At 44.5% G+C, this 24,681-nt stretch overlaps 1 protein-coding gene across 2 annotated transcripts in view; it reads left to right on the top strand.

Moving 5' to 3' along the window:
* The window catches only part of MON2 (MON2 regulator of endosome-to-Golgi trafficking), a 966,303-nt gene that overhangs the window by 748,572 nt on the left and 193,050 nt on the right, over positions 1–24,681 (top strand). For both annotated transcript variants that reach the window (XM_086919098.1, XM_086919097.1), the window contains exon 27: positions 8,689–8,832. In XM_086919098.1, the coding sequence (XP_086775224.1) occupies positions 8,689–8,832 (144 nt within the window). The remainder of the gene's footprint in view (positions 1–8,688; positions 8,833–24,681) is intronic.

Raw genomic sequence — 24,681 nt, 5'->3', positions numbered from 1 at the left:
AAATGTTCGGAGCCAGGGGCCTACCATGGTGACGGGAGTAATGAATTTCATGAGGGAGGACAGGAAGGCTTGGCCCTTGCTTTGCAGTCAGGGATATGTTTTCGTATTTCACTAGACAGGAATGTGTTTTCGAGGAGCTGAGCCGGCTACGCTGCTAACTTGAAGGCAAAATACTGTTTTTGGCAGGCAGACCAGGCCGAGCCAGGCACCGCTCACTTGGCAGGAAGTAAGGCAGAGGTCAGGGATGCATCTCCATGCTGCAGCTTTCAGAGGCAGAGGCAGAAGTGGCTTGAAGACAGAAATCAGGGCCTAGCTCGGCAGAGCCAGGAAAACGTGGGAGTGCACCACATAAAGACGGTGGCACGGTATACTTAGGAACTGAATTATCGATCCATTCATGGTGGATCTGATAGAGGACATGTTAACGTTGGACGCAAATGTATTTGCGTCATCAGATTCGGTTGTGGAGGGAAATTACATGTACTTGAAGCACGTACATGGAGCCGTTGGGGTACACGTTAGGGGACACACTTGACCATAAAAATTCCAATTACCTCAGGCACACTGGGTGAGCACTTAACATTCTAGAAGATTGTAAATATTTTAATATCTAACAGACCTTGTTAGCTCACTTGGGTCTACGTTTGTCTTTGTTTTCAACAGATGTTGATAATACACCAGGTGCCAAGGAGGAATTCAGGCAGATGAAGGAGAATTATATCCTTTACTGTTGTTAATTCACTTGTGTGTTTTTTATAATTCTAATTATTTTTTCACACATTTATCACAACTAGGCAGTAGCATCTATATAGAACAGAGGCCCTGACGAAAGCCTACGGTCCTTTTCCATGATAGGCTGAAACATGTTGACCCTCTCGCAGCTATTTGTTTAAACTGCGATTACTTTTTTGCACTGTTCTTGCTTTTAAACTGGACGGGCTTTTGCTTAATAAATAGTTTTTTGATAAGTTCCCTATCCTATTTTAATCACCACACTTATAATTTTTTTGCACTGCACTCTTCCATCAGATCAACATCATATGGTTCAGTAAAGTGATTGTGGGTCATTACCCCAAGCCGATCATGGGGGTATGCTGGATGTCTCAATGATCAAGAGACACAATACCTGGCAGGATTACCAGATGAGAATATTGATCTATACAAGTCATTGATGGGAATCCTCAATGAGGTTGATCGACAATCACAGGTGGCCCATGTTTTGGTGATTTGGTCTGTTAGTCAAATATGGTAGTCACTTCCTTATCTTAATGGACTTAGTCAGACATTAAGGTAGCTTGAAAGAGATCCCAACTGGGTTTCTAGTTTAGACCCCTAAGTTTGTTTGTTCTATATGCTGCTCTTTCGGGGGATATAACTTAGGCTGGTCTCTAAAATATCCCTTTAGCCCTCCACCATCGTTTTGTTATTTGTGTCTCCCAGCCACCCCAGTGCTGTATCCTTAAAATATGGCTCAAATTCTATTGGTTTGTTCCTATGTGTTTTGTAAAGAGTGTTATAGAACTCTAAATGTGTCCAAAATGTCCGTGCTGTCCCTTTGCTCTCGGCCCTCATGGTCAATAGCTTCCAATATGGTGCTGGAAAAACTTGGGTTCCGGGTTAACTCTGCCAGAGCCTTCCCAGGGCATTCCCCTTCACCGTATTGTCGGGCACAATGGTATGTTTCCCTAAATTCCCTTCCTTTTCTGCCGTCTCTTGGTAGTCTATCAGCTTATCCCTGATCTGTCCCTGTAAGGCAGTACTGGGAGTAGAGCTCATTTGTTCCTCTAGCTGTTTAAGTTTGGTTTCTAGTGCCCTAAGCGTGTTTTGGATGTCTTTCAATATGCCTCCCTCCTTTGCAATGCAAATCCCCCTAATAGTCACTTTGAATGCTTCCCAGATCATGGAGATCTGAGGCACAGTGTCAATGTTGCATGGGAAGAAATCTGTGATCTCTTGCTCCAGTTCTTTGCGGAATAGGGGATTGAGCAGAGCATACACCACCAATCTCCAAGATTGATAAGGTGACAGAGAGTAGGGTAGAGTAAGGGACAGTAGCATGGGTGAGTCATCAGAGTATGTTCGCGGGAGGTGTCTCGCTGTCGTAAGCTACGATTTTAGTCCTCTGGTCAGTAACCAGCCTTCAATGTGCGACCATGTGGAGTGTGTTGAGGAGTGACTTATGACCTCTTTGTCAGTGTGGTATAAGCTTCTCCATGCATCTATCAGTCCATGTGCCATAACTATCTCTGAGAGTTGGCGTTGGGCACCTGTGTAATGGTGGGGTTGCGGCCGTTGCCGATCAATTGTCGGGTCAAGCGTGACATTGAAATCCCCGCCCCAAGCTACATGGGTGGAGCCTGTGTCTAAGATTTTCCCCCAGAGGATGTTGAAGAACCCGGTATCGTCATTATTAAGGCCGTAGCAGCACCCAATGGTTATAGCCTGAGATGCCATCTGCCCCCATGTAAGGCAATAATGTCCTTGGGGGTCTGCGAATTCCTGCACTGGTACATATGGGATTTTTTTAAAATTAGGATTACTGTTCCTCAAGCATAGGTGGAGTATGTCGAAGCATCTATACGAAGCCTAACGGGCCGCGAAGGTGTTAGGGCAGGTGGGCCAATATGAGTCTCTTGGAGCATTGGCTCAGTGTATGATGTGCCTGTCTAGGTAGGCCAGGACATGTTGGCGTTTCCTTAGATTCCCAAGGCCCCTCACATTCCAAGTGAGGAAGTTGTAACTAGGCGGCTATGGGTGAGGCTTTTAGTGAGCGTGGGTCATGTGGTACATAGCGTCTTACCTGTGTGGGCAATGCAGTAGCGTCCGATTGTGCATGTGTATAACTTGTTGCTGAGTGTCGCCAACAATAACTCCCTCCCACATCAGCAGCCCAATCCTGCTGTGACATACAGTCCCTCCCTTCCCGCCCCTTTCCGAAGTTGCAAAAAAAAGAATTACGAAAAACGTAAACATCAAACATTCGGAGGATGTTCCTTTGGAGAAAAAAGCCTGAGGCACAACAGTCTCCCGTCATGGACACAAAGGTACCCAGGGTCTAATTCAATGCTTCTTACATCCTACGTCCAGGTCGAGTATCGAGTATAGGGAATAAAGCTAAGATGTCCAATAGCATCTAATGTTGGCGTGATTGTTGCCCAGTCATACACGTGATGTCAATGTTAAATGACTGGTTGAGTTTCGTGTGGCTCTGCTGCCCGCTCTGCTTCTCATCCAACGTTGTCGGGGATTGAGCTGAAAGATCGTACTCGTGGGTAATTTGTCGCATCCCTAGCGGTATTACTCTATGTCAGATAGGACTCTATTTGAAAGGGTCGGGCTCAGGGGCAGTTCGTTACAGGGGGGATCTACAGAGAGTGTTTTTCAGGAAATCTGCAATATGCTGAGGATTGGTGAAAAAATTTTGCTTGCCCTGATGCGTTACCCTAAGTCGAGCAGGGAATAGCATGGCATAGGTGAGGTTGGCCTGCTGCAGTTTCTTCTTGATTGGCAGGAGCTTTTTCAGGGTTACCTGGACTGCCATTGTGAAATCCGAAAGATGGCTAATTCAGAGCCCTCAAAGGAGATTTGCGCTCTTGTGCTAGTCTCAGGGCAGTGTCCCTATCTCGATAGTTTAGCATTCGAGTGATGATCTGTCTCCGGGGAGCTCCAGGCGGTGGGCGAGCGGCCAGCTCTTTCTATTATGAACATAGTGGAGACGGCACTTCTTTCAATCAACGTCGTGAGTAAGCGTTCCACAAATTCCTCCATCCGCTCTGTGTTTGTGGATTCTGGTATGCCTAGAATTTGTATGATATTGCGGCACAATCTCAATTCCAAGTCTTCATTTTTCGCCGTAATAACTTTTAGTAAGCTCTCCATGTTGATTAGTTGTTCTGTCCTCCCCACGGATGTGTCTTTCAAATTGGAAATACGCTGTACTGCCTTTTTGATGCGTTAAGCTTGTGGATATCATTGTCTATGCTTGAGTTCATTGCGTCCATCTTGGCTTCAATTGAGGTGAGGCTGTGCCTCATTGCAAGGAGTAATTCCTTGAGATCATCCATAGAAGTCTGGGCGCCAGAGCTAAGGCCGTCTGCCATTGCGTGTTTGGAATCGCTAGAAGCTTGAGTGGATTTGCGGGCCTCAAATGGTAACTTAGATTGCCTGCCATCCATTTTGCCCATAGTTTATTCCTTGCTTGGTATGCTCCCTCCCGCCGCGCTAGCCAGAGGAGCGGTTTCCTTGTTCTGTTGTGGCTGCTTAGCATTGCACTCATTTGCTGGCGCTACCAAAGAGTCCGGCAGTCGGGGTTTCACAAGAGCCAGCTGTCGATGCTCACACCCAGGCGCAACGCTCCTGCTGGTGCGCCTCCGGTCCACGCACAGGGAGAGCTTTCACTGGGCTTGAATCGCGACGGAGCATGGTGCATGGTCGCCTCTGTTAATGGACCGGAGTGGGGCTCCTCACGCTGCTGCAGACTATCAGTGCCCCGGCACTTGCAAGTGGGCACACCGAGCATCTCTTTCAATGGGGCCCGGGCTCAGCAGCTTCTGCCAGCAGCCTCGCACACACACCCAGGCACTCGGAGCACGTGGGATCAAGGCCCTTCACCTTGGTCAGTGTTCCGGTCTTCACCTCTTGCGGATCCTGTTGCGTAGTGTATGCAAATTGCGCCCAGTTCGGAATGGTGCGATGCGCTGGGCCTGCTGCCCACAACGGCTGTTTTATCTACACTAGAGCGCTCCGCCTTAGAACTCCTGCAATTTTCAGCAGCAACAGGCTCCACAAGCGCGTATCGCTTCCCCTAAACAAACCGTGTATGCAACACTCATCTCTTCCAGAAACCGGAGAGAACGAACCACTCTATATTATAGATTGAACACGACTTAACCTCAACAGGAATCATTTATCCTCGTACCTCTACGCAACCTTAAAAGTGCTTTCTTTCAGTATACCGAACAGATAATACAGATGCTCTGAATAACATCTATCTGAATCTAAAGGAATTTGACCTACATTGCATTTAAGAAACGCGGTTGAGATTTGGTTCCCAGACTCATTTGTTAACCACGATTTGCTGATTTGTATAGGGTAATTGCTCAGACCCTGAAACAAGACAGACATCGAACCTTCGTCTTGATAAAGGTGGATCATATTTCCGTCCAGAACCACCGAAACGCGTCGACGCCAAACCACTGTACAATTCAAGCCCTTTCCTCCCCTGTCGATATAGAAATTTGTGGCTATAAAACAAGGGTGTGATGAAATTATAGCTTTGAATGTACCACTTGTATTTTACAATTTTTTATGTTTTACAAATTTCTGTCTGTCTTTTGTATTGTGCAGGTCACAATAGATTGTATCATTAGTTTGAATTTTAATTGTTATGCTTAGGAATTCTATGATGCATAAATGTAAACTGTTTTTATTCTTGTTACTTTAATAAATTTTGCTGTACTTCATGTTTAAGATCGCATTAGTTCATGATTTTATCTTTTTGACTTAAGGCTAAGTTTTAGCTTATTCTGTATATTTCTCAAGGGAACCAGTTTATTTTTGGGGTTTCACAAGAGCCAGCTGTCGATGCTCACACCCAGGTGCAACGTTCCTGCTGGTGCGCCTCCGGTCCACGCACAGGGAGAGCTTTCACTGGGCTTGAATCGCGACGGAGCGTGGTGCATGGTCGCCTCTGTTAATGGACCGGAGTGGGGCTCCTCACGCTGCTGCAGACTATCAGTGCCCCAGCACTTGCAAGTGGACACCGAGCATCTCTTTCAATGGGGCCCGGGCTCAGCAGCTTCTGCCAGCAGCCTCGCACACACACCCAGGCACTCGGAGCACGTGGGATCAAGGCCCTTCACCTTGGTCAGTGTTCGGGTCTTCACCTCTTGCGGATCCTGTAGCGTAGTGTATGCAAATTGCACCCAGTTCGGAATGGTGCGATGCACTGGGCCTGCTGCCCACAACGGCTTACACTTTCTTTTTGGCTCTGTTCCACTTGGGTATGGCAGCGACAGGTCAGCCTGCATGGACACCGACCACGGTATCCTCTCACCTCAGCCACCAAACAGACCGTGTTGGGAAGTTGGGCCAGATCTGCCGCCGGGCAGCCTCTCCAGCGCTGCTCCGGCATGCTACTCACGGCTTCAGGACCCGGGGGACCGCCTCTCGATCTCTGCCAGTAAGTGCTGCGTCTCTCGCAGAGGTGGCACATTACCCCTGTTATATATGTCCCGCCTGCTGCCCGGGGTCACACTCCGCAGTCTTCCAGCGTGGGGTCTCTGGGAGATAACAGGCAGTCAGTCTCCGCTCAGAGCCGCCCACGCCTCCTCCATCGGAAACTATTCAGCTTTGCTCACTGGTCCGCCACCAGTTTCCTTGCCTTGTCGGGAGCGGGCAGTCCACTCTGTGATTCCTTCGCCTGTGCAGCCCCTCGTAGCTTTGATGCATGCTACAGAGCTTCAGTGGGAGTTCCGCTCACCATTCCTTCACAGCTTCATTCAATGGACAGGCGTTAGGGCAGGATTACATCGGATATTGGGCCTGGGGTGCATAGAGCCTCACGCCAGTGCTACCATCCTGCATGCGCACCCTCTAGCGCCCCATCAAGTGGAAAGTTGTATTGCTTTGGGAAATACTGGCAGAGGTAATGATGAAGGCTGAAGTTTTGAGATGCCTATCATCCAGCCCTCCCTGCTGTTTCTGACCCACCCCTGCTTGTCTGGTTAATGAAGTTTTAGAGATTTTAGAGAAGCTGACCGATCTCCAGTATGAACAGAAGTACATTTTACAATTATTAAGGTATCACTGCCTCCTGTGGATGCAAACATCAGGAGACAATGATTGGTATTCCCCTCCTGCTAACTCATGAAGATGATATCAGATATTGTATGTTTTTTTGAGTTTAGACAGATAAGTATCATGCTCTCTGGTAGTAATATGATTTAACACCCCTTCTGTTTTTTGTGTATTCAAAATTGAACACTATGATCTATTCAGCCTCATATTTGATATCTGTAACATTTTGATATTTTTCTATGTGGCTAAAGATAGCTTTCGATTTTTCACCCTCCCTGTCATTAATTAGCCCAAAATGTACAGTAAGAAGTACAGAGCGAGAGTGTGCATCGGGTCTTCCTTCTTCAGCCATTGTTTTCATGTGTTTTTTTATGGTTTGTCATCGCTTGGATGGGCTGTCCAAGAAGACATAGCATTTTCATCGATGTTCACATTGCCCTAATTGTGTTCCCGTTTTTTGTGATGGGGTTCAAGTAGTCTTTTTATTACTAGAGAGAGTTTGTGCTCTTTGATGTATTTACTTTGCCAAAACAACAGCATTTTAATAGCTGGTTTATTGCTTTTATCTATGAAGTGATTGCTGTTGGGATGCTTTAACCTGTTATAAAGAGAGTGCTATTCACTAATTGCCCTTGTGCATTCATTTGTTTTACATTGCTGTAATGATAACATGATGGATTTACAGTTTTTTTTGTTCAAGTTAAGTTGTGCTTGCTTGTAAGTCGTCTTGAACATGCAAAGAAAATTCTGACCTGTTGTCTAAGGTATCTACTAAGCATTATTTTGCTATCTATGGACCAGAGTTAGAAAGGTGTTTTACTTTTGTAAACGGCCCAATTCACAGAATCGGTCTGTTTGTGACCGATAAAAGGCCTTTTCCAATGTACAAAGGCCCAATTTGCAATTTGGTAATCTATCACCGAATTGCAAATTGAGTTTGCGATTCGGTATTTGGAAATGGCGTATCTCAGGCGTCCCTTCCTAATACCGAATCGCAGTGATATGTGTGAATGTTTTGCGACCGAAATGCAGTTGCAAAACATTCACATTTTGCCACATACTTTAAGTAGGTGGTAACCCATTTGCAAATGGGAAGGGGTCCCTAAGGAACCTCTTCCCCTTTGTGAATGTTTGCAAAAACATGTTTAAAGAGCAGGCAGTAGTCCCACGGACAACTGCCTACTCATAAAAATTTAAAAGAAAACTTTTCATATTGAAACGCATCACATTTTCCTTTAAGGAAAAGAAACTTAATTTTAAAAACAAAAAAGTGCCTTATTGAAAAGCAATCTCAGACATGGTGGCCTGCAGACCTCAGCAGGCCATGTATCCCTGTGATTTTTATGATTCCCAATGGGTCGCAAATGGAGACCTACCTCATAAATATTAATGAGGTAGGTCTATTTGCGACCCACTGTGATTCACAAAATGTGCTGAACACACGTTGGTACATGGGTGTTGGCGATAACCAAATGGCAAATCCCAAAAATTCGCTATTTGGTAATCGCAAACCATACACTACGTACATCTGGCCCGAAGTCTTTTAGGTTCACTACTTCCAGTGCAACCTTCTAAATCAATTTCACAACACTCTTCTTTAAGGCACTCTACTAATACAGTTTGTTGTGGAACAGAACCTATGTGCTGCTCCTGAATTGTTTCAACCAATCTGTTTCTTCATTATGGGATTTCCTTTCTTGGACACTCAAAGGCAACCAACAATTCCTAAATACTTTCTCTTGTAATACTCCAGACCTGTTGACTTTGCCAGTGCTTATTGATGACTGCCTACAACTTGTGTAATATGAATTTTGAGTTTTCTGGACTATGCACATGTAAAATTTCCTGACATTACTTTTCCATTCAGAATTCATAATTTTCTTTTCTTAGGCCATCTGCATAGGGCCTGAAAACATGCAGGCCATGTACCCAGCAATCTTTGAGCAGCTCTTGGCATTTGTGGAGTTCTCCTGTAAACCTCCTCAGTATGGGAAAATGGAAACAAAGCACATAGCAAATGCTAAATATAATCAGGTATCTTTCTTTTTGAATGTATTCCCCATAATTAATGTCTCAATATAAAATTGTTATTGTATTACCAATACCGTGGAGGTTTTGCATGGCAAATTTCCTAGTTGTAAAGGAAAGTTAAATTTCTGTTTAGGACACGTAGTTGAGGATTATTCATTTCTTCCTTCCCTTCATTTGTACAACAGCCAACAAAATTAGCAAAAAGAAAAAAACTCTGTAGAACAATAGGAATAACATAACAGAGGAAAACAAAACATGTGACTTTATCTTATCACTTTCACTCTCCTCCCCATCTTCCTCTCTCGTCTCAACCTCCATTGGACACTTTATTATATCACCTGATACATCATATATCCTTATGAACTCTCATGACTACTTCACACCTATTCCATTCCACTCAATGTCTATGGAGCCCTTGTCTCTATCTTCTATATTTATTCATAACCCCATACTCACACTTATTTTATAGTACGTCAGCATCTTCCACAATTTATTTGGTATAGCTTATGTTGTGTTTAAGTACATTAACTTTAGTTTGTTGTCTGTACAGCCCATGTTTTAAGAATAAATAAATTAACAATCGTGAGAGCAGTCACTCCCACATAGCTACTTCAAATACACAAGACTATATAAGGGCCCCCTCTGCTTCGCCTCCACTGGCAGTATATCCTCTATGCTTCTTTTTGCCCCGAAGGTGAAACAAAAGTGCACCATAATAAAAATTGTCAAACTTAGATTCCGTTGTGCCTCTGGTCATCACCAGTTTGACAATATCCCCAACAGTTTTGTCCTTTTAGGGTATGTTCCAGAAGCGTGGCATATCAGCAGCTTCAGGGTTAAGAGCATTTACAACGGATGTACGTTGTTACAACGCATGCTTTTACCACGCATGCCTTTACAATGCAGGTTTTTCAACGCAAGTCGTTACAACGACTTGCGTTGGGGGGTGCTGGATAGTGAATAGCTTAATTTACTATTCCAACTCCAATCCCCGTGGATAGTAGGGAAGGTGTTGGATAGTAAATTAAACTATTACCTATCCTAGAGCGCCCCCCAGCGCAAGTCGTTGTAATGACTTGCGTTGAAAAACCTGCATTGTAATGGTACTGCGTGGTAAAATTTGTGTCGTAAAGGATGTTTCCCATTTACAACAGCCCTTCCCAGTTTGGGGCTGGGACTCCAACAGACAGTGCCCAGGCCATTAATGACAGCATAAATCTCAATTCCCCCACCTTGAGGACAGCAACCTCATAACCTCTTTTGTGAGCCTTTAGTGACAACCAACCACTCTGTAGGAGGCAGGATTCTGCACTTTTTGTAGGAGTGGCAGAGCACTGCATCCCACAAATGGGTCTTTAAAATCTTCCAACCGCCCTGCCATTCCTTTTTGACCCACCGTACATTCAACCTGCATCAGAGTGGCTTTTGGAGCATCATCATTCTGTTTTGAATCAGTAGGTGCAGGTTATTTTGAGCAGAGGAGCCATAGAGAGGGCACTGACCTCAGAAGTAGGGATTGGATGTTATATCCCAGCACTTTCCTTGTGTAGAAGAACGATGGAGGCTTTCGTCCTATTTTGAATTTTCACCCTTCCAACACCTTCTTACAAAATGACAAATTCAAGATGCTCACAGTGGCCCATGTTCTGTTTGCCCTAAATGCAGGGGACTGGATGAGTTGGGTTTGGTCCTGCTGGACACTTATTTTTGTTTGCAGTAGGCTAGGTGCATTTTCAGTTTGCCATTCCCCCCTTTTGGCCTTGCCAGTGCCCCTCCAGTGATCACGAAAGTGAGGCAGTGGTTGCAGTACATCTTCGAAGGTCAAGGTATACCAGTCTTTCTCTAGCTTGACATCAAGCTATTGAAGGCGGTGCACCCTGCAGTCAGTCTTGGACCAGCCCTAGACAACTTTGGGGTTCACAATCAACATGCCAGTCACACATAGCTAAGCTCTCGCAACTACATTTGTGTTCATCCAAACAAGGTACAATGACCAAAGTTAAAAAGGAAGCGCAGAAGCAGGTTCTTTGATGTAAGTCTTCTTGTCACAGCAAGATGTTTAATTTTCTCCAGACTTGAGAATAATACAGACGCCGACACGTGTTTCGTCGTGTGCGGTTGAGTCACACGACTCTTCAGGGCTGGTAATACAAAATAATGTATGCACTTGTTAACTAAACATGTTCAGCTATATACTGCATATGGTGACACTTGTGCAACCGACATGCAGTTTGTGGCGTGCGTGGATATCGCACATGGTTGGTGAAATATAGTGAAAATACTTGCATAGTTGAGCAAGCGATTGGTCTATGGTGCTAATGTGCACGTTGTGAGTGAAATGGAGTTAAAAGACCCATGTGTGGTCATGTGTCACTCGTACACAGTGGTCCTAAAATTTAGAGGGTGTTCATAGTGATGGTGAGTGAAACGTGAAATGTCAGAAACATTCTATTTAATAAAATACGTAAGGAGGTATGTGAGTGGCTTCTTGGTGTGGCGGTAATACAGGTGCCTATACGTGTTCAAGATCCAGAGAGCACAAAACATGCAAAACCTATTATTCAAAGGATAATAGACATTACCTTCCACTCCAATTCCAATATGTGGATGGAGTAAGTCTGGACCTCTGAAAGCTCTGTATCGAGCTAAAATACAGTGAGGGTAAAATAAGGAAGAAAGAAAAAGGGGACTCATAAGGAGGCTTGCAAAGGAAGGAAATGTTTGCAGAACTAATTCGAGTTTTGGGCAACGAAGAAAAAACAAATTATCCCTTACCAATGGGTTTTCTGTGAGTTTATGCAACAGCCGATGCTGTGTAACACAATATTCAGTTGCAGTGTGAGGATAATAAATGTCTTATCCCACTGGTAATTTTCATATGAAGGAATAGCACTATGTATAAACAAAAGGGGATGAGGGAATTATGAGTCAACATTACAAAGTGCTAATTGATTACTTCGAGCAAGTCAGCTAGTTCATAAGGATTCAAAACAGCGTTTGCCCAAAAAGCTATTCAAGAATAAATATTATTTTCAAAATTGTGAAGGGTTACCTGCTAGTTGCTATGGTGTGAGGCGGAAAGCCGGGAGGGGATTCTTTGTGGCGCCAGAAAGAGGAAACGGGTGCGTGTCCTCCGCAGTGGTGTGCTAAAGGTAAATATAACATCTCCAATAAGAAACGTTTCCAGGGACAAGCGTATAGAGCATCGCGTACCCGACGCTTAAACTGTAAAGCGCGGGTATGCGGTGTGTTAGATAGCGGTGGGGAAACATAACGCTTACCCGCTGCAGGCAATCCCTCCTCTGTTGGTTCCCGGCGGTCGTCTCTCGTGTACGGACACGTGACCCCGGGAGAGGAGGGATTATATAGAGAAAGATCGAGATAGAAGACGTACTTCCGCAATTGGATAGTTACAGCGCCATTATTGAATGGGGAAGCTTATGGCGAAAGGAGGACGTTTATGTCTATTTACATATAAATAGCCGTCCTTGTCTGTAGTTAGTCGCCACATTTAGAAACAACGGAGAAGGAGTGAAAGTAAACTACTAACATGTAAGTAAAATAAAGAGATTCCCGCTGACTACTCATATTACTTCAATGGTTATTGTTCCAATATGGGGAAAGATTTTCAGCGCTGATAGGTAACACAACGATCAAAAAACCCCATGTCCATTGAAACGAAAAATTCAACATAAAAGGGTGACGTTGAGACATGCAGGGCAAGGCCTGGGTGTGGCCGGATTACTTAGATGTATTGTGCAAAAGAGTAAAAGGTGCAGAGATTAATTGTGAACAAAGGTGAACGACAGTAGTGAGGCACATCCTGTCCATATACACTTAAAATAATTAAAGTCTTTAAATGCAAGAATGCGAAACCAGGACTTAGGATATGTAAATAGACAGTAAGGATTACGAAATAGTAGACAATGTTTGTACTGTCACTCTTGATAATCAAAAAAACATTAGCAATAATCTAAAAACATTTACCCTTGTTAAATGGTACAATATACAAGGTTTGTCTTAAAAACACATACATGGAAGTAGAATACATTTGATCCCTAAAGAGAGGAAATCCAATGTGTTGTCATTTGTTTTCCTCATTTTAGGGCTCCTAGTGTTTGCGCAGTATGTCAATCTGTGTGCACCAAGGATCCCCCGGTACATTATTAATCTCCAAGAAAATATTGGAGCTCAGAATCATAGTTAAGCCCATGTTCTACGCTGCGTAAGCGCATGATCCAAGTGGCCTCCCTACGCCTGAGCATCAGTTCACGATTGCCCCCCCTGATGTTGAGGGGAATTAGATCGATCCCAAAAACACGTACTTTGATGTCATCCTCATTGGGTTGACATTCTGCCACATGAAGGGCTACTGGGTATCTGGGGTCCCTCTTTTGTATAGCTCTCATGTGTTCAGCTACCCTCTCTTTAAGAGCTCTAATGGTACTCCCCACATATTTTTTGCCGCATTGGCATTCGATGATGTACACTACAAACTTGCTGAGGCAAGTGATGTTGTGTTTAATCTGATAAACCATACCATCATGTCCTGCAAAGTTTTTTGTACCGTGTTTCCCCCATATGCACATGGAACAAAATCCGCATCTGTGGAAACCAATGCCACGTGTAGAAAGCCAGTTCTGAGCTGTGGTATTAGTGGGAACGGTAGGACTTAGTTTATTTCTCAAAGTAAAACCTTTTTTGTAGGTGATGGACGGTCTCTCTGGGATAAATTCTTTCAGTGTGGGGTCCTCTAGTAAGAGTTTCCAATGTCTGTTCAGACTCTTTCTTGTGAGCTGATTTAGGGCATTAAATTCAGTAATGAATCTGACGTGTTTGTCAGTGGTTTTCATCTCAGTACGTGTTTTTAGACAATCAGGTCTAGTGACGGCTCTCGTTTTCGACTCTGCTTTTTTAAGGTAGGTTCTAGTATAACCCCTATTCTGAAATCTTTTCTTCATGGTTGTGATGCAGTTGTCAAGTTCACAGGCTTCACTACAGTTACGTTTAGCCCTAAGAAATTCTCCATAGGGAATCGATCGTATCTGATGTTCAGGATGAAAACTTGAAGCATGCAAAATAGAATTGCATGCGGTAGGTTTTCTGTAAAGTCTCGAATGTAACTGCTCGTTTCTTACATAGAATTCCAGGTCTAAAAATTCAATGTGAGTCTGACTGTGTTGCATGGTGAAACTGATTTCCCAATTGTTGGTGTTGAGGTATTCGAAAAAGGAGTTGAGGAGTTCCTCAGTCCCGGACCAAAGGAGAAAGCAGTCATCTATGTATCGACCCCAAAACACTATGGAGTCAGTGTATTGTGTACCTTTGGTGCCCCAGATGAGATCAGCCTCTAATGCTCCCATAAAGAGATTTGCAAAGGAGGGTGAAAACTTGGAGCCCATCGCTACTCCTTTCTTCTGTCTATACCATTTACGATCAAACATGAAGAAGTTATTCTCCAAGATGATCTTCATCATTTGAATTAACATGTTTGTGTGTGCCCATAGTGAAGCCGGTCTGTTGGAGAGAACCTTTGTAATGGCTTCAATCCCTAGGTCTAGGTTAATGCTGGTGTAAAGGGACACTACGTCCATAGTGACCAGTATGGTGTCTTTTTGCCAATCTATGTCAGTCATGATATTGAGTATATGTTTTGAATCTTGTATGTATGAGGGAAGGTTTCTCACTAATGGTCCCAAAAAGAGGTCCACGTATTCCGCGACCCTCTCGGTGGGACCACCAATCCCTGACACTATAGGTCTGCCAGGTGGGAATGGTTTGTCCTTGTGGATTTTGGGTAGGGTGTAGAGCCAAGGGTGTGTAGGTTTGTGGACCTTGAGATATAGAAATTCGTTGTCATCTAAAAGACCTGATTGTTTCCAAAGTAACAGTTGTTCATTCACTAACTTGGTAAGTGGACCTGTGGGGTTGTAGTTGAGTGACTCGTAGCAAGAGCAGTCGCTCAGTTGGCCATGGATCTCGTTGTTGTAGTCAACTAAATCCATGACCACTACATTACCCCCTTTGGCAGCCTCCCTAATGATGATGTTAGAGTTCCTACTGAGAGTAGACAGTGCCGATCGTTCTCCTCTAGTTAGATTGTCCTTGTATTTGAATTTGTTGTCTAGGTATTTGGTATTGGTTCGATCTAGATCTTCTAGAACACGTTTGTGAAAGTTGTCAATAGAATTGCAACCTGATAGTGTTGGTATCCATTTGGATTTACATTTCAGACCACTTGTTATATTGTAATCTGTTTCTATATCTAGTTCTTCTAGTAACTGCTCCATTTCCAATGGACTGTCTTCCCTGTCCGTCAAAGAAAGAAGCAGATGTGTTGCTTGTATATCTTTAATCGTTACAGGTACATCGTCAAATACAGTTGGAACAAGAGTAGGTTGTCTTTGTGACTGTTGTGATCCCACAAAATGTTTTTTAAGTTTCAGGTTACGTGTAAACTTGAACAGGTCAATTTTAGTTTGACACAAGTCACCTGTAGCATAGGGGTTAAAGTTAAGACCTTTGCTGAGTAGGGAAATCATGTCAGGTGTCAATGATAATGAGGAAAGATTGATAACTTGGACAATATCAAGTGGGGTTGTTAGTTCCTCTGTGTCCCTGACCTCAGTTTTCTGCGATATTCCTCGCTTGTTCCCACGTTTGCCCCTATGGGGTTTTGGTCTGCAGCGGCCTGTAGAGGCTGGGTTCTGTTGCCCTTCCGCACCCGCTCCACTTCTAAAAAAAAGGTGGAATTGTTAGGTTGTGCGTTAGCAAGGATTTCGTTTTCAATGTCACTGAGTCCAGTAGAACTCAGGGAGGTAGTGCTCGAGTGGGCGGAGTTGGAAGTGGTTGGTTTCCCAGGCTGCGAGCTGCTCCTAGGTTTGGGGATCAGTTAATCGTATTTACGGTCGAAGGTGTAAACTCTCCCATTCTTGTAATCTGCCTCATCCCTCTTGATCTGGCGTGCCTTTCTATTCTTTATTTCTGTCTGGTGTTTGAGCAGAATTTCATCCAGTAAGGTGTAATTCTTTACGGTGGCCTCGGGTTTATTGAGATCTTTAATCTCTTGTTCAATATTGGAAATTTCCGTCTGTAATTTTCCGGTCTTTCGGTCAGCACTCTCAATAAGAATGTCCATGAGTGTGGTAGAATTCTGATTTAGTGAATCCTCCCATTTGACCATGAGATCCCGGTCGAGATCATCATAGGTGGGGAAGATGTGGGACCGTAAACCTCTAGGGACTATTTTGAGTTTTAAATAGTGTTTAAGAGTGGCCCCATCCCACCATCTGGAATTTTCTTGTTTTTTAAGCTTCTCCAGTTTCAGGAATTTGTCTCTAAGACCCTCTATTCGTGCAGGACCCGCTGCGGCCGATGCCTGGTGTGTGGGCATGCCTTTGGCAAGGTTCTCAAAGAGATCTGCTGCTGCTTTATCTCTGTCCATTCTAAAATGGACAAAAGCCTGCTGTGTGGTAGTTGTTGTAGTGAAAGTGGTAACGTGGAGGCACCCAGTCCTAAGCCAAATCAGAATTCTCGTGACACGGGGGTTTTTAGAAAATAGGACTAGAAGGGCGCGCTACCTGGGTTGATACGTTACAAAGTGTGTGAGAGGCAAGATAGTCGTTCATGTAGTGCGTGAAGAGCAGACGGCAAAACACCCTTAACCGTCCAAACAAGTCAAAAGACAAAACATTTATACATAGCTAAGCTCTCGCAACTACATTTGTGTTCATCCAAACAAGGTACAATGACCAAAGTTAAAAAGGAAGCGCAGAAGCAGGTTCTTTGATGTAAGTCTTCTTGTCACAGCAAGATGTTTAATTTTCTCCAGACTTGAGAATAATACAGACGCCGACACGTGTTTCGTCGTGTGCGGTTGAGTCACACGACTCTTCAGGGCTGGTAATACAAAATAATGTATGCACTTGTTAACTAAACATGTTCAGCTATATACTGCATATGGTGACACTTGTGCAACCGACATGCAGTTTGTGGCGTGCGTGGATATCGCACATGGTTGGTGAAATATAGTGAAAATACTTGCATAGTTGAGCAAGCGATTGGTCTATGGTGCTAATGTGCACGTAGTGAGTGAAATGGAGTTAAAAGACCCATGTGTGGTCATGTGTCACTCGTACACAGTGGTCCTAAAATTTAGAGGGTGTTCATAGTGATGGTGAGTGAAACGTGAAATGTCAGAAACATTCTATTTAATAAAATACGTAAGGAGGTATGTGAGTGGCTTCTTGGTGTGGCGGTAATACAGGTGCCTATACGTGTTCAAGATCCAGAGAGCACAAAACATGCAAAACCTATTATTCAAAGGATAATAGACATTACCTTCCACTCCAATTCCAATATGTGGATGGAGTAAGTCTGGACCTCTGAAAGCTCTGTATCGAGCTAAAATACAGTGAGGGTAAAATAAGGAAGAAAGAAAAAGGGGACTCATAAGGAGGCTTGCAAAGGTAGGAAATGTTTGCAGAACTAATTCGAGTTTTGGGCAACGAAGAAAAAACAAATTATCCCTTACCAATGGGTTTTCTGTGAGTTTATGCAACAGCCGATGCTGTGTAACACAATATTCAGTTGCAGTGTGAGGATAATAAATGTCTTATCCCACTGGTAATTTTCATATGAAGGAATAGCACTATGTATAAACAAAAGGGGATGAGGGAATTATGAGTCAACATTACAAAGTGCTAATTGATTACTTCGAGCAAGTCAGCTAGTTCATAAGGATTCAAAACAGCGTTTGCCCAAAAAGCTATTCAAGAATAAATATTATTTTCAAAATTGTGAAGGGTTACCTGCTAGTTGCTATGGTGTGAGGCGGAAAGCCGGGAGGGGATTCTTTGTGGCGCCAGAAAGAGGAAACGGGTGCGTGTCCTCCGCAGTGGTGTGCTAAAGGTAAATATAACATCTCCAATAAGAAACGTTTCCAGGGACAAGCGTATAGAGCATCGCATACCCGACGCTTAAACTGTAAAGCGCGGGTATGCGGTGTGTTAGATAGCGGTGGGGAAACATAACGCTTACCCGCTGCAGGCAATCCCTCCTCTGTTGGTTCCCGGCGGTCGTCTCTCGTGTACGGACACGTGACCCCGGGAGAGGAGGGATTATATAGAGAAAGATCGAGATAGAAGACGTACTTCCGCAATTGGATAGTTACAGCGCCATTATTGAATGGGGAAGCTTATGGCGAAAGGAGGACGTTTATGTCTATTTACATATAAATAGCCGTCCTTGTCTGTAGTTAGTCGCCACATTTAGAAACAACGGAGAAGGAGTGAAAGTAAACTACTAACATGTAAGTAAAATAAAGAGATTCCCGCTGACTACTCATATTACTTCAATGGTTATTGTTCCAATATGGGGAAAGATTTTCAGCGCTGATAGGTAACACAACGATCAAAAAACCCCATGTCCATTGAAACGAAAAATTCAACATAAAAGGGTGACGTTGAGACATGCAGGGCAAGGCCTGGGTGTGGCCGGATTACTTAGATGTATTGTGCAAAAGAGTAAAAGGTGCAGAGATTAATTGTGAACAAAGGTGAACGACAGTAGTGAGGCACATCCTGTCCATATACACTTAAAATAATTAAAGTCTTTAAATGCAAGAATGCGAAACCAGGACTTAGGATATGTAAATAGACAGTAAGGATTACGAAATAGTAGACAATGTTTGTACTGTCACTCTTGATAATCAAAAAAACATTAGCAATAATCTAAAAACATTTACCCTTGTTAAATGGTACAATATACAAGGTTTGTCTTAAAAACACATACATGGAAGTAGAATACATTTGATCCCTAAAGAGAGGAAATCCAATGTGTTGTCATTTGTTTTCCTCATTTTAGGGCTCCTAGTGTTTGCGCAGTATGTCAATCTGTGTGCACCAAGGATCCCCCGGTACATTATTAATCTCCAAGAAAATATTGGAGCTCAGAATCATAGTTAAGCCCATGTTCTACGCTGCGTAAGCGCATGATCCAAGTGGCCTCCCTACGCCTGAGCATCAGTTCACGATTGCCCCCCCTGATGTTGAGGGGAATCAGATCGATCCCAAAAACACGTACTTTGATGTCATCCTCATTGGGTTGACATTCTGCCACATGAAGGGCTACTGGGTATCTGGGGGTCCCTCTTTTGTATAGCTCTCATGTGTTCAGCTACCCTCTCTTTAAGAGCTCTAATGGTACTCCCCACATATTTTTTGCCGCATTGGCATTCGATGATGTACACTACAAACTTGCTGAGGCAAGTGATGTTGTGTTTAATCTGATAAACCATACCATCATGTCCTGCAAAGTTTTTTGTACCGTGTTTCCCCCATATGCACATGGAACAAAATCCGCATCTGTGGAAACCAATGCCACGTGTAGAAAGCCAGTTCTGAGCTGTGGTATTAGTGGGAACGGTAGGACTTAGTTTATTTCTCAAAGTAAAACCTTTTTTGTAGGTGATGGACGGTCTCTCTGGGATAAATTCTTTCAGTGTGGGGTCCTCTAGTAAGAGTTTCCAATGTCTGTTCAGACTCTTTCTTGTGAGCTGATTTAGGGCATTAAATTCAGTAATGAATCTGACGTGTTTGTCAGTGGTTTTCATCTCAGTACGTGTTTTTAGACAATCAGGTCTAGTGACGGCTCTCGTTTTCGACTCTGCTTTTTTAAGGGAGGTTCTAGTATAACCCCTATTCTGAAATCTTTTCTTCATGGTTGTGATGCAGTTGTCAAGTTCACAGGCTTCACTACAGTTACGTTTAGCCCTAAGAAATTCTCCATAGGGAATCGATCGTATCTGATGCTCAGGATGAAAACTTGAAGCATGCAAAATAGAATTGCATGCGGTAGGTTTTCTGTAAAGTCTCGAATGTAACTGCTCGTTTCTTACATAGAATTCCAGGTCTAAAAATTCAATGTGAGTCTGACTGTGTTGCATGGTGAAACTGATTTCCCAATTGTTGGTGTTGAGGTATTCGAAAAAGGAGTTGAGGAGTTCCTCAGTCCCGGACCAAAGGAGAAAGCAGTCATCTATGTATCGACCCCAAAACACTATGGAGTCAGTGTATTGTGTACCTTTGGTGCCCCAGATGAGATCAGCCTCTAATGCTCCCATAAAGAGATTTGCAAAGGAGGGTGAAAACTTGGAGCCCATCGCTACTCCTTTCTTCTGTCTATACCATTTACGATCAAACATGAAGAAGTTATTCTCCAAGATGATCTTCATCATTTGAATTAACATGTTTGTGTGTGCCCATAGTGAAGCCGGTCTGTTGGAGAGAACCTTTGTAATGGCTTCAATCCCTAGGTCTAGGTTAATGCTGGTGTAAAGGGACACTACGTCCATAGTGACCAGTATGGTGTCTTTTTGCCAATCTATGTCAGTCATGATATTGAGTATATGTTTTGAATCTTGTATGTATGAGGGAAGGTTTCTCACTAATGGTCCCAAAAAGAGGTCCACGTATTCCGCGACCCTCTCGGTGGGACCACCAATCCCTGACACTATAGGTCTGCCAGGTGGGAATGGTTTGTCCTTGTGGATTTTGGGTAGGGTGTAGAGCCAAGGGTGTGTAGGTTTGTGGACCTTGAGATATAGAAATTCGTTGTCATCTAAAAGACCTGATTGTTTCCAAAGTAACAGTTGTTCATTCACTGACTTGGTAAGTGGACCTGTGGGGTTGTAGTTGAGTGACTCGTAGCAAGAGCAGTCGCTCAGTTGGCCATGGATCTCGTTGTTGTAGTCAACTAAATCCATGACCACTACATTACCCCCTTTGTCAGCCTCCCTAATGATGATGTTAGAGTTCTTACTGAGAGTAGACAGTGCCGATCGTTCTCCTCTAGTTAGATTGTCCTTGTATTTGAATTTGTTGTCTAGGTATTTGGTATTGGTTCGATCTAGATCTTCTAGAACACGTTTGTGAAAGTTGTCAATAGAATTGCAACCTGATAGTGTTGGTATCCATTTGGATTTACATTTCAGACCACTTGTTATATTGTAATCTGTTTCTATATCTAGTTCTTCTAGTAACTGCTCCATTTCCAATGGACTGTCTTCCCTGTCCGTCAAAGAAAGAAGCAGATGTGTTGCTTGTATATCTTTAACCAGGTAGCGCGCCCTTCTAGTCCTATTTTCTAAAAACCCCCGTGTCACGAGAATTCCAACATGCCAGTCACACCTGACTCCTTTGCAGAGGCTGTTTTTTATCAGAGCCATTCTGGATATGGTGTGTTTTCGGATTTTCCCTCCAGATCAGTGAGCGACAACATTACAACTATGATCTAGATGTTTCAGCATTGGTCCTGATCCGGATTGTGGCTCTGAGGCTTCTAGGTCTATTGGTCTCCTCCATCCAGCTTGTCGACCATGTCACATTGCATCTACGGGTTCTGAGGTAGGATCGGACGTCCTTGTGGACCCAGCACCAAGGGAAACTTGTCAGATTCCATCCAGGTTTTGTAGGAGACTGCACAAGATCTGCAGTGGTGGCTGCTCAAACGCAATTGGACCAGCGACAGACCCCTCTCCCTACCCCACCCTGAACGGATGGTGGGAACAGATGCTTCACTGGTTAGTTTGGGTATGCAATCTGGGAGAGGTAGAGATCAGAGGAGTGTGGTCTTTGGCGCAGGTCCAGATCCACATCAAAGTGCTGGAGTTCCAGTTGATTTGCTTGGCCTTGAAGGCCTTCCTGCCCTCCATCAAAGAGAAGCTGGTTCTCACGGATAACAACACCGCCATGTAGTACTGCAACAAGTAGGGCGAGGTGGGCCCAATGTCCTTTGCCAGGAGGCTCTGCGCCTCTGAAACTGGCTAGGTCATAGGGGCAGCATCTTAGTCGTTAACCACCTTGCAAAATGTTTGAATACCATGGTGGGCAAACTCAACTGGTGACACTTAGCATATCACAAATGGCAGATACAGCTGGAGGTGGCCCAAGGGGTGTTGCAGCAGTGAGGAGACCCCTGGCTCGAGCTCTTTGCCACCACCAAAAACGCACATTGTCAACACTTTTGTCAGTGGGAATTTCTTAGAACGCTTTCTGTTGGAAATGTATTCTGCCTAGAGTGGAGAATGGGACGTCTGTATGCCTTCCCTCATCTACTTCTCCTGCCTTGAATTCTGAAGAAGATCAGATACGACCAGGCCAAGTCATATTAGTGGCACTGGATTAGACCAGGAGAGTGGGGTGCTGTGAGAAATTGGGTTGCTGTTTGAGAGGGGTGAAACCCTACTTAAGTAGCAACCACAATCCTTGTCTGGGTGAGGCGCAAACCTATCCTAAATTAACCTGTGCTCAGCCCTCTGGTAGCTTGGCACACAGCAGTCAGGCTTAACAGGGATGCTATATGTATAGTAGCTGTGCAATACCTCAAACAGTAATAAAGTTAAGAATGCAGCACAGAAAAGGATCCCACACTAAGTTAGAAAAAAATGGCTATTTTTAATTAATGAAACAAGACCAAAATGACAAATATCTAATCAGTAGAACCAGAGATGTGCATTTTTAAAAATGCTAGTGAAAATAGCGCCACAAAGCACCAACTGTGGATATCTGGTTGTCTCAAACCGAACCAAAGTCACAAGTTAAGGCCGACCGTGATTGAGCGCTGGCCAGCTACAGGGACCCAGGTAGGCCAGGTGAACAAAATACCTTACATCCTGTTTAGCGGAGCAGCGCAAGGGTCCATGTTAAAGATGTGTCGGTCAGCCGAAGCAAAGCGTAGGTTCCAAGATGCAACGAGGCTGCAGTGCGAGGCCCTACACTGTCATTGAGGATCCCATCAACGAGGGCTTGAGATGCGAAGTCCGGCGTCGATAATGCGTTGTGCAGTCCAGATGACATGTTGTTTCCTAGGAGGTACTTTGGCCCGAGTGGGGAATAGGTTCAGCGGCACTATCACGGGCCTCGTGCGTGTCAGGACTGTGGGAGTCCGGCAGCGGGCTGTCATGGGCGGTTAATCGCTGGAGATAGACAATGAAAGGGTCCCATATATGTGGGGGCCTGCTGGCCGCAGGAATCAGATACCAAAATTCACCCAGGAGTGTCTGGCAAATGGGCTGCATCGTCTAGCCAATGCTTAACCGTGGGAGCCGGTTTACGTCCCCAGTGCATGGCTACTGTTACAACTGGGGGTCTCTAGTTGGCAGAGGTAGGTACCACTGTTCAAATATGGACCTTTGCCTCTTGTTAGGGTAAGGAGGAAATCCTCTGAGATAGCCCCTGCTCGTGTACCAACACTCACAGTAACACAGTGAAAACACCACAAACTGACTCCACAACAGTTTAGAAAAATACATATATTTAATCTAAACTACACAAGACCAAAACGACAAAAATCCAACATACACAGTTCAAGAATATGGTTTCAAAACAGTTCTTAAAGTTGCAATAAAATAATCCACAGTTGTATAAAAAGGTTACCGTTGTCACGTTTAGCCAACAGTACCTTTAAAGGCGACAAAGTTCCAAAACAGAAGCTGGTGCTGTGGAAAACAAGCGATGCGTCACTCCTGAGACATCCCCGCTGGATGTAGCGGGCGTGTTGCCGTGACTCCGGTTGTATGGGGAGGGATGCAATACCTTGTATGGATTCCGGTGCGGAGGTTCCGTAGTGAAAAAGCTTGCAACGGTACGATGCGATGATCTCATGGGCTGCGACGATGCATGGTCCAGCGGTGATCTTCCTCTTGCAGCTCCTCGATGCGATGGCTCTGCGACGATGTTCGCAGCGACGTGATGCCGTCCGCAAGCAAGCTGTGTCGACGATCTCACCCATTGAGGACAGGCTCTGCGACAATACTCGCAGCGATGGTAATCTTCCCGCACCGGACTGGTGCGTCCCGCAAACGAAGGATGCAACGACTCTGGCAGCGGCAACAGGCGCTGCGATGATCTCGGCCTTCGTAGCCGCGGGAATTTCCTCGCACTGACTGGGATGCGCTCCGCAAGCAAGCGAAGCGACAAAACTTGAAGAAAGTCTTTAAAATCTTGGTTTCCAGCTTCCCAAACAGGTACAACTTCCAGAGGTACCAAAACTGGCCCAAGCACTCTAGGAAGGACAGAACTCTCTCAGCAGATTTCAGGGAAGCTGAGGGTGAAGTCCTTTTGTTCCTGGGACTTCTTAACAGGGAGCCAGCTCTTCTCAGGCCCTTGGAGATTCCTTCAAGCAAGGGGACACAGCACAAAGCAAAGTCCTTCGCCTCTCCTTGGCAGCAAAGCAACAGCAGGTCAGTCCAGCAGAGCAACAGCAGGACAGTCTTCCTCCTTCAGTTTTCTCCTTGGCAGAGGTTCCTTCTTGATTCCAGGATGATCTAATTTTCTGTAGTCAGGGGTCCTGTACTTATACCCCTAAAAGTATTTGATCCCTTTGTGAAGGAGGGCTCTGAGCCCGGTCTGAACCAGTTCTGGGTGTTCCTTGAGCGTTTTGTTTTCCTGGCCTTTCCTTTCAGGGAGAGGGGAAGGGTCGTCAGCCGCCCAGCAGGAGGTGGAGCCAGCGTTGTGGGAGGCAGGCACAGCCCTATTCAGGCCCAGGTGATATCCCCTCCCACCACTCAAGATGCAGATGCAGTCATTCAGCCTAGGGCTGACTCAGCCTGCCTCCTAGGGGCTCCCAGCCCCTGTCACTCTCAAACCAGACAGTTAATTCACAAACAGGCCAAGGCACACAGAAAGGTCAGACAAGATAACAGAAACGTTCTAAAAGTGCTGTTCTCAAACACAGGATTTAAAAAAACCTTTCCTAAAATATGTCATTAAATTCTGAGTTCAGGGATACCAGACTTTTATGTCCTATCTTGCTCCTATGGGAAGATATGCTGGTAGCCACTGTAGCCAGCAT

This window comes from Lissotriton vulgaris, chromosome 1_1 (assembly GCF_964263255.1).
Source record: "Lissotriton vulgaris chromosome 1_1, aLisVul1.2, whole genome shotgun sequence".
Taxonomy (NCBI): domain Eukaryota; kingdom Metazoa; phylum Chordata; class Amphibia; order Caudata; family Salamandridae; genus Lissotriton; species Lissotriton vulgaris.
This window is presented reverse-complemented; position numbering and strand designations above follow the sequence as displayed.